Consider the following 15,491-nt stretch of genomic DNA (forward strand, 5'->3'; position numbering starts at 1 on the left):
GTGTTGCACTTTTATTTATTGCATTTCTCAATGAGTCGCCAAACTGAAGTGGCAATGAGTGGGGCACATAGTTTGAAGAGCCGATGGACATTGGGGTCCCAACGTGCTGGAATGGTGACCCCTCACTATAAAGCGAAGTGTTGGTCGACCCCCTACCAGCCTACCAGGTGGAAAAACGACATCCAGCGAGTCGCAGGGATTCGCTGGATGCAGGCGACTCAGGATCGTGAAGTTTCGATAGGCTGATATAATGATATCTACCAACTATTATAACTATAGAGGTTCTTGTCTGGATCTACTGAACCGAATTTGAAAATTCTTTTACCAATAGAAAACCACGTTATTTGTGAGTGTCGGGCTATATTTATCCTCGTATTCTCACAGGAACAGGAACTAAGCGGCTGAAACCCTGGGGCTTCTGCTAGTGCTCCTACTAGGAGAACTTCACAAACGAAATGTTGATGAGGCTATAGTCTAAGATCCTTATTAGGAACTACCTTCACCCATCTGTTTAATGGATGAAACGTGTTTCATATCAAAATTAGGATGTTAAAAAATATGTCCTGAGTAGGTCTCAAAAACCAGGAGTTTTTAAGACAAACTACTAAACTAAACTCATTAATGATAGTGAATAATAGTTTGGCCAGAAAACTGATTGTCTAAGATCTGTATTAGAAACAACCATAGATTTACGATTCGGTACAAGTACATTATAATTCTATGGAAACAACCCATTAAAAACTTGATTTTCTTTAAAGTTTTTAGGCAACCTACTCTCAATATATTTTTTAATGTACTACATTTGAAATAAAACACTTTATCCACTAAACAGATGGGTGAAGTTCGTTTCTAATATGGATCTTCTAATAAAACAATAATCACTATGAGTCAAGCTTTGTAGTGTTATCTAGTAGTTAATCTGATATTTTCCAAGAGTCTTAAATAAAAAACATATTGATTAAAAAAATAGGAATGTATTTAACATTTATTTAAAATTTCAAGGCACCATATACATAATTAAAGTAGTATCACAAACAATACATTCTATCAAAATTACCCTTACTACCAAAATATCATTATCAAAAAATGTCAAAGATCATCTATAAATGTGCTGCCGCTGCATCATCCACGATCCAGTAGACTGAACCTGTTGCTGGTCTCACTCTGCCTGCCGGCAGGTCTTCTTTATCTTTCAGTATACGCTGCAATAAATAACATTTGTCACTAAACATATTTTAAAAACGGTCCCACTTGTGTGTATACTAAAACACAACTAAAATTGTGTGTGCTCCCCTCCTGTCACTTTTTTGGATGAAACAATTTATGATATCAATTTCTTTTCCCAAAAAATGTGACAGGACCATGATAGGAAATTCATCTCATTCATCAAAATCGGCTTAGTTATTTTGGTACTAGTATATACATAAATACCATTTGGTTTTGCCATAAATAGTAAGATAAAGGTGTAGATGATATGACACATTGAAACTAGTTCAACTGGGCTAAAATTTAGTGCAAAGATTTTTGAACTCTGATATTTCTAGCAGACAAAAAAGTGGCTTCTTGCTTTATTTATTTTTGATTCTGTGTGTGAGTTGTGCTTTTAGTGATATCTATAATTGTAATTAAAACATCCTCATGTCACAGTTTCATCATATTCCATAATGAAAATTTTTAGTATATGTGATGGGAATAGATTTTAAAGTATTTCTTGCTTTCTTGTCCCCACTTTGGCTGGTGGGAGGCTTCGGCCGTGGCTAATTACCACCCTACCGACAAAGACGTACTGCCGAACGATTTAGCGTTCCGGTACGACGTCGTGTAGAAACCGAAAGGGGTGTGGATTATCATCCTCCTCCTAACAAGTTAGCCCGCTTCCATCTTAGACTGCATCATCACTTAGCATCAGGTGTGATTGTAGTCAAGCGCTAACTTGTAAAGAATAAAAAATAAACATCTCTTATTTTAGTATTTCTAATTTTTATGGCAGTATAATATATCTTTCAGTTATCAGTTTAGCTAGTCATTATGTAATGTGAAAAAGCAGACTGAACAAGAATGAAAAGGGTCACTTACTTTAATCATATCTGCTTTTCCAGCTCCACTTATAGCGAAGATACAATTTCTTGCATTATTTATAACTGGGTAAGTTAGTGTTATTCTTTCTGGGGGAGGTTTAGGTGAGTCAGTGATTGGTGCCACTTTCAATGTGGTCTCTTCAAGGAGAGGGTGACTTGGGAATAGGGAGCATGTGTGACCGTCAGGACCCATGCCTAACAGAAGCAGGTCAAATTTAAAGTCATCACCTTGGAATGCTTTTGACAACTGCTCAGTGTAGTCTTTGGCTGCTTGACTAGCTGTAAATAAGAAATTTGTTGGTAAACAGTGCACATTGAATATAACTTTAGTATTGTTATCAAATATCATACTTATTAATACTAAAGATGCTGAAGTGACTTGTTTGTTTGGTACCTATATCTACTGAATGTTGATAAAATTTGCGACAAAGGTTGTTTACTTTTAATCCAGAAACCACAGTTTCTGCATTACCACAATCCCAAGTCACAAAGCATTCACTAGTTTAGTATTGTCTTATTTATTCTGTATGTACATTATAGTATATTGTATGTGTAGAATTTTTTTCTATGCTCTATATACTTAGTGAATAAATGGTAATAAAGCAAGACTAGCATTTTGAACAGAAGCAACTATCTAACTATTGAACAGCATCTTTTGAATATTGAATACTCCTCTACACCCAGAGAACAACAAACTATTTTAGGGATCTCTATCGTGATAATAGTTTACAATGACCAGAAAATAAGTAATTAGAGATAACCTCCTACAATACCACAAAGTTTACCTTATTTTAATATTAGTATAGAAGTATACATTACTGTACAAATAAAGTTATACGTCTCATATTTAGACAACTTGTTTTCTGATTATTGTTAACAAAATTTAATGTTTTCAAAGATATCTTTATAAATGAATATTCAACAATCTATTTCTAAATACCTGAAAGTCCCTGCTTAAGCACAACAAACTGTTGTCTGTCCAAACCAATTTTTGGTATCAACTGTTTGTTGTATGTCCCAAATGTCGAGTCCTCACTATCTTCTGCCACCACTCTCTCGTCACAAAAAGCTAGCACCCATTTATCCCACGCTGTGTCCACTTGTGGCAGTCCTTCACATAAGTACTTTACTACTGAACCTCCTGTAAACATTATAATGAAATGAAATAAGGCTATTACCAAATTTAATACTTCTCAAATTATAAAAAAAAAATCTATTGAAAAAGCTACAGTACATAGTAATAATTTTGTTATAACATAATATATTTTTGGCTGATTTAGTAGATATTCAAATATCGCAATGTCTCTCTTTTAATATTTGGTTGCACCATAATCTTGATTATGTATAGTCAGTTCAAAGGTAAGCTGATGCCTGCAACTTTGTGTAAGCATGTAAATTTAGAATTTCTATTACATACATAAAATCTGTCTGTACAAAAATTTCGTCAAAATCTGTTCAGTAGTATATAAGTACGATTACTTGCACACAAGCTTGCATCCTTACTTTCCGCGTAGGAATAGTAAAATGTGGCCTGACATGGGATGAATCTACAGTGTATTTCTAATAAGAGGAAATAGCTTGTACGGAAGCTGGCTTATCTATATATCTGATTTTATACTTCAAAAAGCAAAAACTAGATTAATGTTTACCGGAAAGGCCGACGAAAAACTTTCCACGATTCAAAATAGCATCGTTAGATATTTTCTCAATGTACGAAGTTAACTTTTTGATAATTTCTTGCTCGTTTGCTACTTTAATTATTGTACTCATGATCACGATTTTATTTACTTTGCAAATTGCAAAGTTAAGTTTTTTTTCATAGAAATATTTTGGATCGACACCTCAAAAATAAACTTCGTTTGACAATGACAAGTGAGAATTGACATTGACATGACAACTATGACCTTCAAAGTTCGTAGAAGTAATCAAAGTTCATAGAAGTAATATAGACTCCGCGCCACGAAACAAGTCCCGTGGACGCGGCGCTAATGTAATTTAATATTTAACTAGCAGACGCTCTCAACTTCGTCCGCCCTTAGACCTGTTTAATTCAGCCCTATCGCAAAATCTGTTTTTAGTGGATACCTACTAACTATAAAATACCTCCCTGCTTTTCAGCTTTGTACAAGCGGTTTGTGATTCTGACAGATTGAAATCACGAAATAATAAAAAAAATTAAAGTTAAAAAAAGCGGGCTTTAGGTTTTCTATTCTAATATTTTATATATATCGCTATCGTTATCGCTAACGCTATATAGATATCGCTTTCATACAAACTTTGAACCCATATTTCACTCCTTCTCTTTTTATTTTAGGGATACAAAGTAGCATAAGTTCTGCTTCAAGGTCCCATTTATCATAATATCAAAATATCAGTTTCAAGTTCAGCCGTTTAGCCGTGAAATGGTAGTAGACAGACAGCCTTACTTTGGCATTAATATTATTAGCTTAAATTAATGGCGCTCATTGTCATTTGGTAATGGCGGTCCTAAAGTCATTTGTTTAAGGCGCTGTCAATTTTACTTCGTTTCTAACCGCAGGACTTCTCTCATGGCACAGAGTCTACTTTATCTGTCTACAAACTGTGCTACAAACAGACCAATGGTTGGTTTTTTACAAAGTCCCATGACTGAAAACCTTATTAAAAATAATTTGTGTGCATATAGTTTAACTAGTAGATGCCGCGCGGTTTCACCTGCGTGGTTCCCGTTCCCGTAAGAATACAGAGATAAAATATAGCCTATAGCCTTCCTCGATAAATGGGCTATCTAACACACATCAAATCAGACCAGTAGTTCCAGAGATTAGCGCGTTCAATCAAACAAACAAACAAACTCTTCAGCTTTATAATATAATAATAATAATAACCTGACCTAACCTTACCTGATTAGTAAGTACCTAATTAAAGAAAATTAATTATAAACTTAGATTACGAATACCAAAAGGCCTTGATTGAGGAAGGGTAGGTTTAAAATGTAAGTAAAAATATAAATTACAAATAACAATAAAATATTTGTCAGAAGTGGGATTCGAACCCACGCCCACAGAAGTGGACTGCGACCTGAACGCAGCGCCTTAGACCGCTCGGCCATCCTGACATGTATAAAACGTGTAAAATTAATCATAGGATGCATAAATTTAAATATACAGGGTAGTTTTACTACTCAACACTAGATGGAATCACTTGATCTAATTATTAATTTAAAATTCTTGGATGCAAGTAATGGAAAAAGTGAAAGTATTGTTGTAAATGAGCACGTCGACCGTCATCGTGCGGTTGTTGACCGTCAAAATTATTTAGTGATGTAATTATTGTAATAGCAACGGCGAAGCTTTTACTCTACTATCGATTTCGTTGCCGCCGTCTAGAGCTTGCAGCTTTTCTAGCGATTGGTTTTGCTCAACAACTTCTATTGGTGTAGGCGTTTGGCTTTAATAAGTTTAGCTATTACATAATTTAAAATTCCTAGATTTTGCTTTAGCTTTGTAGTGCATTTTTGCAACTAATATTAATAGATAGCTTGTTTCTTACGATAATATTTTATTGTACCTACCTGATGAAAATAAAAATACTGTAATTTAGTGAATATGCTTTGCATTGGCTTGCACCACTGCCCTCTCTACTACATGAGCAATTAATATAAATTATAAATATGACACAGAAGCATCAGGTTATTCTGCGATAATCTATCTATAGCATAGTCTGCGTTATGTAGCGACGTTCTGCGTGGTCTTAGGTTCTTTAGGGGTTATAATATCATAACCCGTAGCGAAAATTCCTGATCCATGTTGATAAATGATAGGTTAGTACCTGGTATATGGATTACATTTAGTATTTTTTTGTAACCCTAGAATTTGTACCACCATCACTGTTATTATATTTAGGCGAATTAGTCAATTATTCGAATAACTCAATTCCCACTAATTACAGGCGGGGCGGCGTGAATTCAGATAGTTCAAGGGCGCGAGATTTATTGAACCGTGATTATACAGGCCGGCGCATCAATACGCCGAGATCATCTTGAAGGTGCATTAATGTCCAAGCTATTGTAAATAATAGACAGAACTATAAAAGAAAACAATTCTAATAATATTGATCTACTAATCTAGTCGTAAAAATACGTGATGAACAAAATAAAATATGGCATCATTTATTATCTAATTATTTTTCTAAACATGATTGAAGAAGATCATAAAAAATTAAAAAAAAATCTGACTCTTCCGTAGCGGTGCTTGAGTTGAATAAGCGGTGAGTTCAAGTGTGAGAAACGTACGATACGCTCTATGTCAACCTTTTTATATCCATCCCCTGATTTAACCAACAGGCTTCTGAAAAGCTTTTCGCCATATGACAATTGTTTGCAGCTACTAAAAATATTATAATATTAATATTAAAGTTTGACGCTCTAAAGTATATTCTAATATCACTTCTAAGTAGATACTTGTAATACAAGCAAAACCTGAACTAAGTAACTAATAAAATATGTTATATATATAACATAGTATAGTTATATAATTATATAACATAAGGTATAGTTAAAGCAACCCAGAATGTCTACTTTGAATCGCGCTTTCCAGATTATTTGAATTAATTATCTTTTACCATTTTAGGTTTTCACATTAACTACAACTTAGAAGTTGTTCCTACGCTTCTGTTCTGCAAAAATGGTACCTGTAATTTTCAAGGTAGGTAACACATATAAATACATCTATATAAAAAAATATATCTTCGAAATGTATGCACGCCCATACTCACCATTCGTAATAATACTTAAAAGATGGGTCGGGTAGGGATAGGGAAGAAGTGCACATAAGTCAAAGCGAAGATCTGACTTCACTTTGACTTATGTGACTTCACCTGATCACTAGTAACTTATAAATTATTCAGGGTGCTGGGGAGTTTTTCCCATAACTTCAAGGTGTTGACGAGTCCACTTATAGGAGCCTAACTGCATAACTAATATTTTTTAAACTAAAAATTCAAAAAACTTTTTATGTTTTCATACAAAGAAATTCAAATAAGTCCCACTATCCATGTAACACATGCCTTTATCTATCCTTGCATATTACCATTTTGAAGTTGGTTACATCATAATTATATGGATGTTTATAAGGAGCACATTTTAAGATCTATTTACAAAAGAAATACGGACCCCAGAGTTACGGGAAATACTCCCCAGCACCCTGTATAAGTAGGTAACAACGGTAGGCAATTGGCTTTTTTAGTCCTATGTATAGAGCTACGCTAATAGCTTGCTTAATGTAAGCTAATAGCTTGTCAAGCAGTAATATCTATCTGTGTAATAATGTCATACATAACAATAAGTAAATTCTAAGCAGTTCAACTTGGTCAATTAGCCAAGTTTTAGTGTGTCACTTACAGCGCAGACACAGCTCCTTCTATTTCGTTTCATCACTGGCGGCGTAATCTGCGTCACGCAATTAAACTGAAATAGATGCATTTGTGCACGTTTTAAACGAGAACTATTAGATATTGTGGTTTTGAATGTCATCTTAACTATCAGATTAAATAAAGCTGCAAAACAGTCATGGAAAATATTAAATCAATCAATTAGAAGTAAAATTCTAAAGAAGTAGTAATTTTCTAGAGTACTGAAAACTTTATGGCCCTTTATTATTTTTTTTATTTTTTAATCTTTCTGTGTCTTTGGCAACAGTCACCTATTATATGGATGATCGTCTGTAATGGCGTGAATGCATTTAAAATATTATATTTAGGATTGTACCTAATTAATAATATCAATGACGTAAACATAACTATAACATCTGAGGTCCGTGGCAAATTCATTGGATAAGTGGTAAGGCCCCAGAATTTAATAGAAAAACATTTTAATTTTTAATTTACGCTCTCCCAAGTATAGTCTGGCAAGTTCGTTGATTACACTCCCATGATATGCGGGAGACGGACGGTGCATGCGGGGAAGTTTGGTGCATCAGTCGTGGGTTTTTCTCTAATCGCTACATGCCCCCCGGCCCGCGCGGCAATCGGCAGTGTTACAAACGACGCTGCCAAACTATAGTATTCTTTTTTGTTATTGCGATCAACCATTCCACAACTTTCCAAGATGCTTTTTAAAAGACGAAGACAGATGGCGCGATGGACCAAGTAGGTACTACGTATAATAACGTGTATAATTATTGTTTTTAACGATCATCATTTTAAGACAGTTAATTAACGAAATAAACATTAAACGATCGATCGTATAATTAATTATACGCGACCTACACCTGACAGCGTATCCGTGTGTATCGCCTCCAAAGCTCGGCTCAATTAGTTTTCAAAATATATCTGTGCCCGCGGCTGTGCACTGCCTGACCTTCTGCGCTGGCACGAGTAGGTACATATCCAGTGGTGTGCTCAAGGGGTTTGACTAAGGTAGGCACTACACGTACAAATTGTACGAAAGTTGGTTGGTCGTAGTTAGTTACCTATCGGCAAAGACGTATTGCCAAGCGATTTAGCGTTCCGGTACGATGTCGTGTAGAAACCGACATGGGGTGTGAATTTTTATCCTCATCCCAACAAGTTAGCCCGCTTCCATCTTAGATTGCATCATCATTTACCAACAGGTGAGTTTGTAGTCAAGGACTAACTTGTAAAGAATAAAAAATAAAATAAAAAGTTCTTCTCCAGTCCAGGTTTCTAATGAATCCTCAGAATAGGCAGTGCATTTTGCATCTATGGTGTGCGTATAGGTATACCGGGATTGAATCGACGCAATCAATCACTATCACTCTCCAAGTCAGGGGTACCGGGTATCAAGTTCCCAAGTTCAAGACGTACTACTCTGTTTAATATAAAAAGGCTGTTTGTAGGGTTATGAAATTATGTAAGTAATCATATTTTCAGGTTTTATTTATATTCCATAGCTGTCTTGGGTTGACTGAACTCAAACTCTGATATGTCATCTTTAATGGGCAGACATATGATAAGCCAAGTTGTTAAACGTTTAGTTCAATTTGCTCTTGGCCTGTGCATTTTACCATTTTCCGGAATTTAATGAACGGCCTAGGCGGCTTATCAGCTGGCTAATACAACCAGATCACTGCGACATATAGATTTAATTAAAATGACATTACCTTAACAGCCGATGGACGTCCATAGGCCTCTTGCATGGATTTCCAAAAACAACGGTCTCGAGACGCCAGCATCCAATGGCTCCCTGCAACCCGCTGGATGTCCTCAGTCCAACACTGCGGACCGGTGCGGGGTCGCCGTTCCAGCACCTTCGGAATCCAACGTCTATCGGCTCTTCGAACTATGTGGCCTGTCCATTGCCAGTTTAACTTCGCGACTCGCTGAGCTATGTCAGTGACTTTGGTTCGTCTGCGGATCTTCTCATTTCGGATTCGATCGAGCAGAGAAACTCCAAGCATAGCCCGCTCCATTGTCCGCTGAGTGACTTTGAGCCTTCTAATAAGGCCCATAGTTAGCGACCAAGTCTCGGATCCGTATGTCATCACTGGTAACACGCACAGTTCGATGACTTTCGTCTTCAGGCTCTGAGGAAATTTGAACGCAAAGATGTCGCGATCGATGGATTCTGCGATTCACCTCTTTCTCGAAATTGGAACTACCTAACTGGACTGTAACTCTGTCCAAGGTATATATAATTGGCATTATTTCTTATTTAACCTCAAACGATTAACTCCTCATACGCTCTTATGTTGTTATTACTAATAATATGAAGTCATATGTAATAAATGTAAATGAAATAATAATAAGTGTACATGTAGAAACTGCCATAACCTCAGCTCATGTAAGCTGTTACACTTGACCCACATATGTAGCTTTCTGCACTCGATACATATAAGTTTATATGCTTAACTGGTTCCCGACACCGGTTATGCTTGAAACTTTTATCTTAAACACAATTTAACGTAACTTTTTTTACTAACAAGACAAAGAACACTTATCAGAAAAATAACTAACTCTATTGAGTGCATTTTCTACTGAGTCGCCAGATCATCAATTATAATCTCTATGTTTATTGTTTATGTATATTAGTATTATTCATATTAAAATTAAAAAGAGGTAAAATTTGTGAGTTTGTAGGTATCTTTGTGAGTTTTTAAGGTTGTATGGAGTAATCTCTCTCTACTTCGATTTTATTCTTTTACCAAAGCGTAGCGCTTCATACCCGCGCCTGGAATACCACGTTAAACCGTCGAAGCTATTGCCAGTGACATCTTAAGATCGTTAAAGATTTTAAAATTATCAACAATATACGCCCGCAAACCCGCGTTGAAACAACATGGTGGGTCTATGCTCCCCTTTACCCCGTCTCCTAAAACGCCCTTTAAATAGGCTGATAATTATGATGACAATGTAGTTGGTTTTTAATTTTGTATACACAGATAAACATACTTTCATTATTAGATATTTCATAAATAGCAACTGCGTAGGCTGTGCGACAATAAATAATAAGACCTCTAGCTAAAGAATACATTAAGGTTAGTGTTTAATGCAAGTAATGGGCGGCCCCAATCTATTACCACACTTGAATGTGATTATAACGCACCAACAGGGTTAAGCCGCGGTTAAATTAAACCTAAATATAAATAAAACAATGCTAAACGAGCGTTTAAACCTCATTAAATATACCTACCTCTTACAGAAATCTTTAAATTTTCTAGCAATACTGCTAGAGGATAGTTAACAGAACAACAAGACGTCGTGAACGGTGGCATACTTACGTATCGTCGTCGTCGTCGTCGTTATCAACCCATATACGGCTCACTGCTGAGCTCGAGTCTCCTCTCAGAATGAGAGGATTTAGGCCAATAGTCCACCACGCTGGCCCAATGCGGATTGGCTGACTTCACACACGCAGAGAATTAAGAAAATCCTCACGATGTTTTCCTTCACCGTTTGCCGTTTGAGACACGTGATATTAAATTTCTTAAAATGATGGATTCGAACCCACACCCTCCGGAATCGGAGGCAGAGGTCATATCCACTGGGCTATCACGGCTCAGTTGATATACCTCCGCACAAAACGGTTCTAATATTTTGATCAGCTAGCGATTCCCAAACTGGGTTTCCTAAAAAGTCACAAGGCGACCAACCAAACAAGCAAACAAAGCAGGATTTTCCTTGTTAAACTCCGGCTTGGTTTGAAACGAAGTCGCGGGCGTCCGCTAGTTGGTAATATGACAGTGACAGTTGGCGGCCATTTTATTATAACAAACATCACAAACTCTGCGTGATTAAATCAGTTATGTGGAGATTCGCAGATTAACCAAAGTCACCGACACAGCTCAACGTATCGCGAGGCTGAAGTGGTAATGGGCGGAACACAAAGTTCGAAGATGGAGGTTAGGTTCCCAAGGTGCTGGATTACTACCCCCCCACCAAGACTGAAATCTGACGACATCAAGCAAGTCGCAGGGACTCGCTAGATGCAGGAGGTTCCGAAATTGTGATGTTTGGAAGTCCCTACAAAAGGCATATATCCTGCTGTAGACGTCGATCGGCTGAAACGATGATGATGATTATGATGAAATCTTTGTTTGAAAGTCAATCGGATCTTAGTCTGAAAGTCAACCGGCTAATGATAGTTTAAACACCTTTATGGCAAGAGTGAGACATTTTCTAGACAAGCTCGTCTGAATAGAACTCTTCATAGCTTTCCATCATGCATGATAGTGACAGTAATACTTGCCAGGTCAGCGACCGGCGGCGGGTGCGGCGCAGGGGGAGGGGGCAAGGCTGCACTCTAATCAGCTCATACCCGCATGTCCACTTATCCGCCAAATCAATCTTGTTCGTAACTAGCTAGCGTTGACAAAATAAGCTTTATAAAACTTTTTAATAAGATAATACCTTCAATTCATTAGTTAAAACTTACTAAAAAATATATGAGTTAAAATAACGAAATCTTCAACCACAGCATTCAATATCTTTTGGAAAAACATATCATACAAATCTTTATATTACATACTCTAGTTTCATCTACTTTTTATGATCTGATATCTTTTTTTGTGATATTAATGCCAATGTTACCTGTTAAAGGTTTATTTTTGTGTTTAATATATTATGTCTAATACCTAATATTAGGTACATAAAATAAATAAAACATTATAATATTACCTACTGTGTTTTTTTACCCATTTGCCTCGCCCGATTACAATTTTCGTAACGCGTTCTCCGACTTACTCCCCATATCAAGTGTGCGGAAAGAAGTTTTACTTTAAGCTCACAATATGTTAGAGTGACGTTGCAGTCTCAGAAGCATTTATTAAGACATCATGTTTATTTGTCCGTTCTTTTATATAAGATTCCATGCATTTTTGGTATTAAAAATAATTGTGGGAACACTGCTGCTGTAGTTTAAAAAGGAAAAAAAAAATACATTTTTACAATATTTATCCTGTTGACCGTACATAAATTTGGTACGTGTTGCGTACAAGATCCGTGTGCACTATTTTGTGCTATTTGACGGTTTAAACTCATAGGTGGTATTAATATGTGATACGGATACAAAAATTAAATGTTTGTAAGGTTTGTACCTATTTCAATGACCCGTAAAAGCGTTTTACGAGTATGTTGCCACTAGAATGTGCCTAGCTAATGTCTCGTTGACCCAGTGGTTAGCCAGACACTTATGGGTCATGCTAACCGAGGTTCTAGCCCAGGCTAGAACCTCGGTTTGACGGCCTCTGTGGCGCAGTGGTATGCGCGGTGGATTTACAAAACGGAGGTCCTGGGTTCGATCCCCGGTTGGGCAGATTGAGATTTTCTTAATTGGTCCAACCAGGTCTGGCTGGTGGGAGGCTTCGGCCGTGGCTAGTTACCGGCAAAGACGTAAAAAAAGGTTTCCAAATTGGGTTTTCTTTCTTCAAGGAAGCCAATCTCTAAATTTCAAAGATTAGAGCATCGTCGAAAGGTTGCCTGTCTATCGGTGTTCTACAAAAATACTTCAGGGAGTGCAGAACAGGAGGAACTGTTTGATCTGTCTACCACAGGACTGCTAGGCATCGCAGAGATCGGCTGCGTCGTCGATATTCCTCGGACGCGTAGTTAGCGGCTTAGTTCCTCTTTGCTTATACGCACTGCAAAGATATGTGGAATGCTCCCCCAGCTTCAGTTTTTACTACCACCTACAATATGGGTATTTTCAAGTTAAGAGTGAATAGGCATCTTCTAGGCAAGCGATGATATAATCTAAGATGGAAGCGGGTTAACTTGTGGGATGAAAATCCTCACCCTTTTCGGTTTTTATACGACATCGTACCGTAACGCTAAATCGCTTGGTAGTATTTGCCGGTAGGTTTATAAAAAAAAAATTAAGAGATCTACAAGTTTACTTTTGTACTATTTAAATTTAAGTGTATTTAATAGTGTAGGTACTATAATACATGTCGGGGATTTACACAGAGGTCAGTATGTAGGTGACCTACAAACACACACTGTCCTTATCAACTAAAATCCGGTCTAACGTATATTGTACTTTACCGTACTCGATGTGTTCATAAAAAAACCAGACAAGTGAGAGTCTACTCGCCCACCGAGGGTTCCGTACCAAACTTTCTTTAATTAAAAAATTATAATTTTGAGAGTTTTTCCCCATACCTGTTGTTTTATTATGTTAATAATATAAATAAAAACTTTGAACTTATGACATGCCCGTGGTTTCATGTGGTAGTTTATCATAAAAATATTTAAAAATCTGTCGTTTATGCCAATGTAGGCCTATCATGGAATACCTTCTTCTTCTTTCTAGGCCGTTTCCGCACTTGCTTGGCCGTTGTACGCTGTAAGAGTATCCCCTATTATTCTGTTAACTCCAGGGAACTTAAAGCGCTTAAGCTGCGCTTTTTTATATCAGTGGTTAATTCAATTCATAATTTTGACCGCCATTCTTTAAATGATATGATTAATCGTTCTTTCTACACGTTCTACAGATATTGGGTATCTCTTGACAAACGCCCCGATTACTATCAGCTTACTTTGAAAATATATATTCTTCTTGACTTCTTTTATAAAGATCCTAGTAGTATATTTTTCTTTTGTTCTAAATACAGATATGGTAAATACCTAGGCGTCACAGACTAGCTTTATGGCATTCATCTCCGGATATAAAATGCGTGTGTACGTATAAACTTCTCTGACCCTGACACCATTGGCCATAAGCCAGGTTCAAGATTATGCCTTTGAATTAAACATACATGTGTCATATATGTCTTTTTCTGTGCGTCTGTTTATTCTTGTGCTGAAGACAAGTACGCGAACGACTACTGGCACTGTGGAGTTGGGAACATTTACATTAAATTTTATTTATTATGAGATGTCATGTATTTCATTAACATTTATATAATGTAACTCATGTACACTCAGGGTACAAGCCTTATTACTAGTAAGCTATGTAGACTAGTTTTTTTTTTCGAATTTATTTGTCATTCAGAATTTCATTATTTCAATTAAAAGAATATTTTTTTTTTACTTTACATATCAGAATATTTATGATTTGACTTCCAAAACACTTTACCAATATAAAGACAAACTACATAGATACACCAATGAAAAATCGTGTACCAAAAACGGATGTCAAAATTAGTAAAGTAATGCTTGAATTTTAAAATGTAACGGCTGATCAATCATCAAATTAAGTAAATGTTCACCAAATTACAAAGTACACGTGTTTACGTTCCCCAAAACAAAATGCAATAAAATTTAGAATGTAGAATAGTACATCTGGACTTCATCTACGCAATCTCGTCTTCCGTACCCCTAGAGTATTTTTAGGAGCGCAAAGTTAGAAGCTCGAAGGAGGTGCTGAATGGAACAAGCCTACGGGGTCGAGTGGAGCGAAAGGAGGGTAGCAAACAAGCAGACTCACAATTCCGTATACATAATTAGGTAGAGAAAAATAGACATCGATATGCTTAAAAATGTGAGATAACAGATGCTTAGTAAAAAAATTGCTCCATACTTAAAGATTTTATTTAAAATATAGAAAAATAGTTAAATTGATTGTGCTAAAGTTGAAACACATAGTAGTGCGTGTAAATAAATACCGCAGCAGCTCACGACGAGTAGGTATTGTAATATTTGCATATAAATATGGCTTTTAGAGGGAAAAGGCCGTTTGATTGTAATTTATTGAATTGAATTACCTACAAGAGCTTGTATAGTTATATCTCTATTATTATTTATTGTAATCAAGGTTTATTTTTTATTTACAGGTGATAAATATTAAAGATATTAAAAATCTCTTATTTCTAATACTACTTGTAGTAGATTTAGTAGAACTTTTTTACAACTCGACAGTGCGAGTGTAGAATTCGTCTTAAACTCTCTGTCTTCCACTTATTATATATACGTTTAAGTTATGTCAAACTTAAGTAGCCTGTTACTCGGTAAACGTGTAGCTTTCCAATGGTGAAAGAA

At 36.3% G+C, this 15,491-nt stretch overlaps 1 protein-coding gene and 1 non-coding gene across 2 annotated transcripts; both read right to left on the reverse strand.

Moving 5' to 3' along the window:
* Nucleotides 1–954: 954 nt before the first annotated feature.
* LOC112053597 (6-phosphogluconolactonase) lies at nt 955–3,952 on the reverse strand. Its single transcript, XM_024093059.2, has 4 exons — nt 3,728–3,952; nt 3,019–3,219; nt 2,077–2,357; nt 955–1,202 (listed from the first exon to the last, which is right to left on the reverse strand). The coding sequence occupies exons 1-4, from the start codon at nt 3,846–3,848 to the stop codon at nt 1,101–1,103; spliced, it is 705 nt and encodes a 234-aa protein (XP_023948827.2). The 5' UTR covers nt 3,849–3,952; the 3' UTR covers nt 955–1,100.
* Nucleotides 3,953–5,091: 1,139 nt separating this feature from the next.
* Nucleotides 5,092–5,175, reverse strand: Trnal-cag (transfer RNA leucine (anticodon CAG)). Its single transcript has one exon. It is a non-coding gene; the product is annotated as a tRNA-Leu (tRNA).
* Nucleotides 5,176–15,491: the final 10,316 nt, after the last annotated feature.

The sequence above is a fragment of the Bicyclus anynana genome, chromosome 2, assembly GCF_947172395.1.
Source record: "Bicyclus anynana chromosome 2, ilBicAnyn1.1, whole genome shotgun sequence".
Lineage (NCBI taxonomy): Eukaryota > Metazoa > Arthropoda > Insecta > Lepidoptera > Nymphalidae > Bicyclus > Bicyclus anynana.

Bases quoted from the DNA above. Each gene is read 5' to 3' on its own strand.
- LOC112053597 (XM_024093059.2), bottom strand. From the start codon at position 3,848: ATGAGTACAATAATTAAAGTAGCAAACGAGCAAGAAATTATCAAAAAG. The intron at 3,220-3,727 runs GTAAACATTAAT...TAATGTTTACAG, and splicing joins GTTTTTCGTCGGCCTTTCCG to GAGGTTCAGTAGTAAAGTAC. The intron at 2,358-3,018 runs GTATTTAGAAAT...TCTTATTTACAG, and splicing joins GCTTAAGCAGGGACTTTCAG to CTAGTCAAGCAGCCAAAGAC.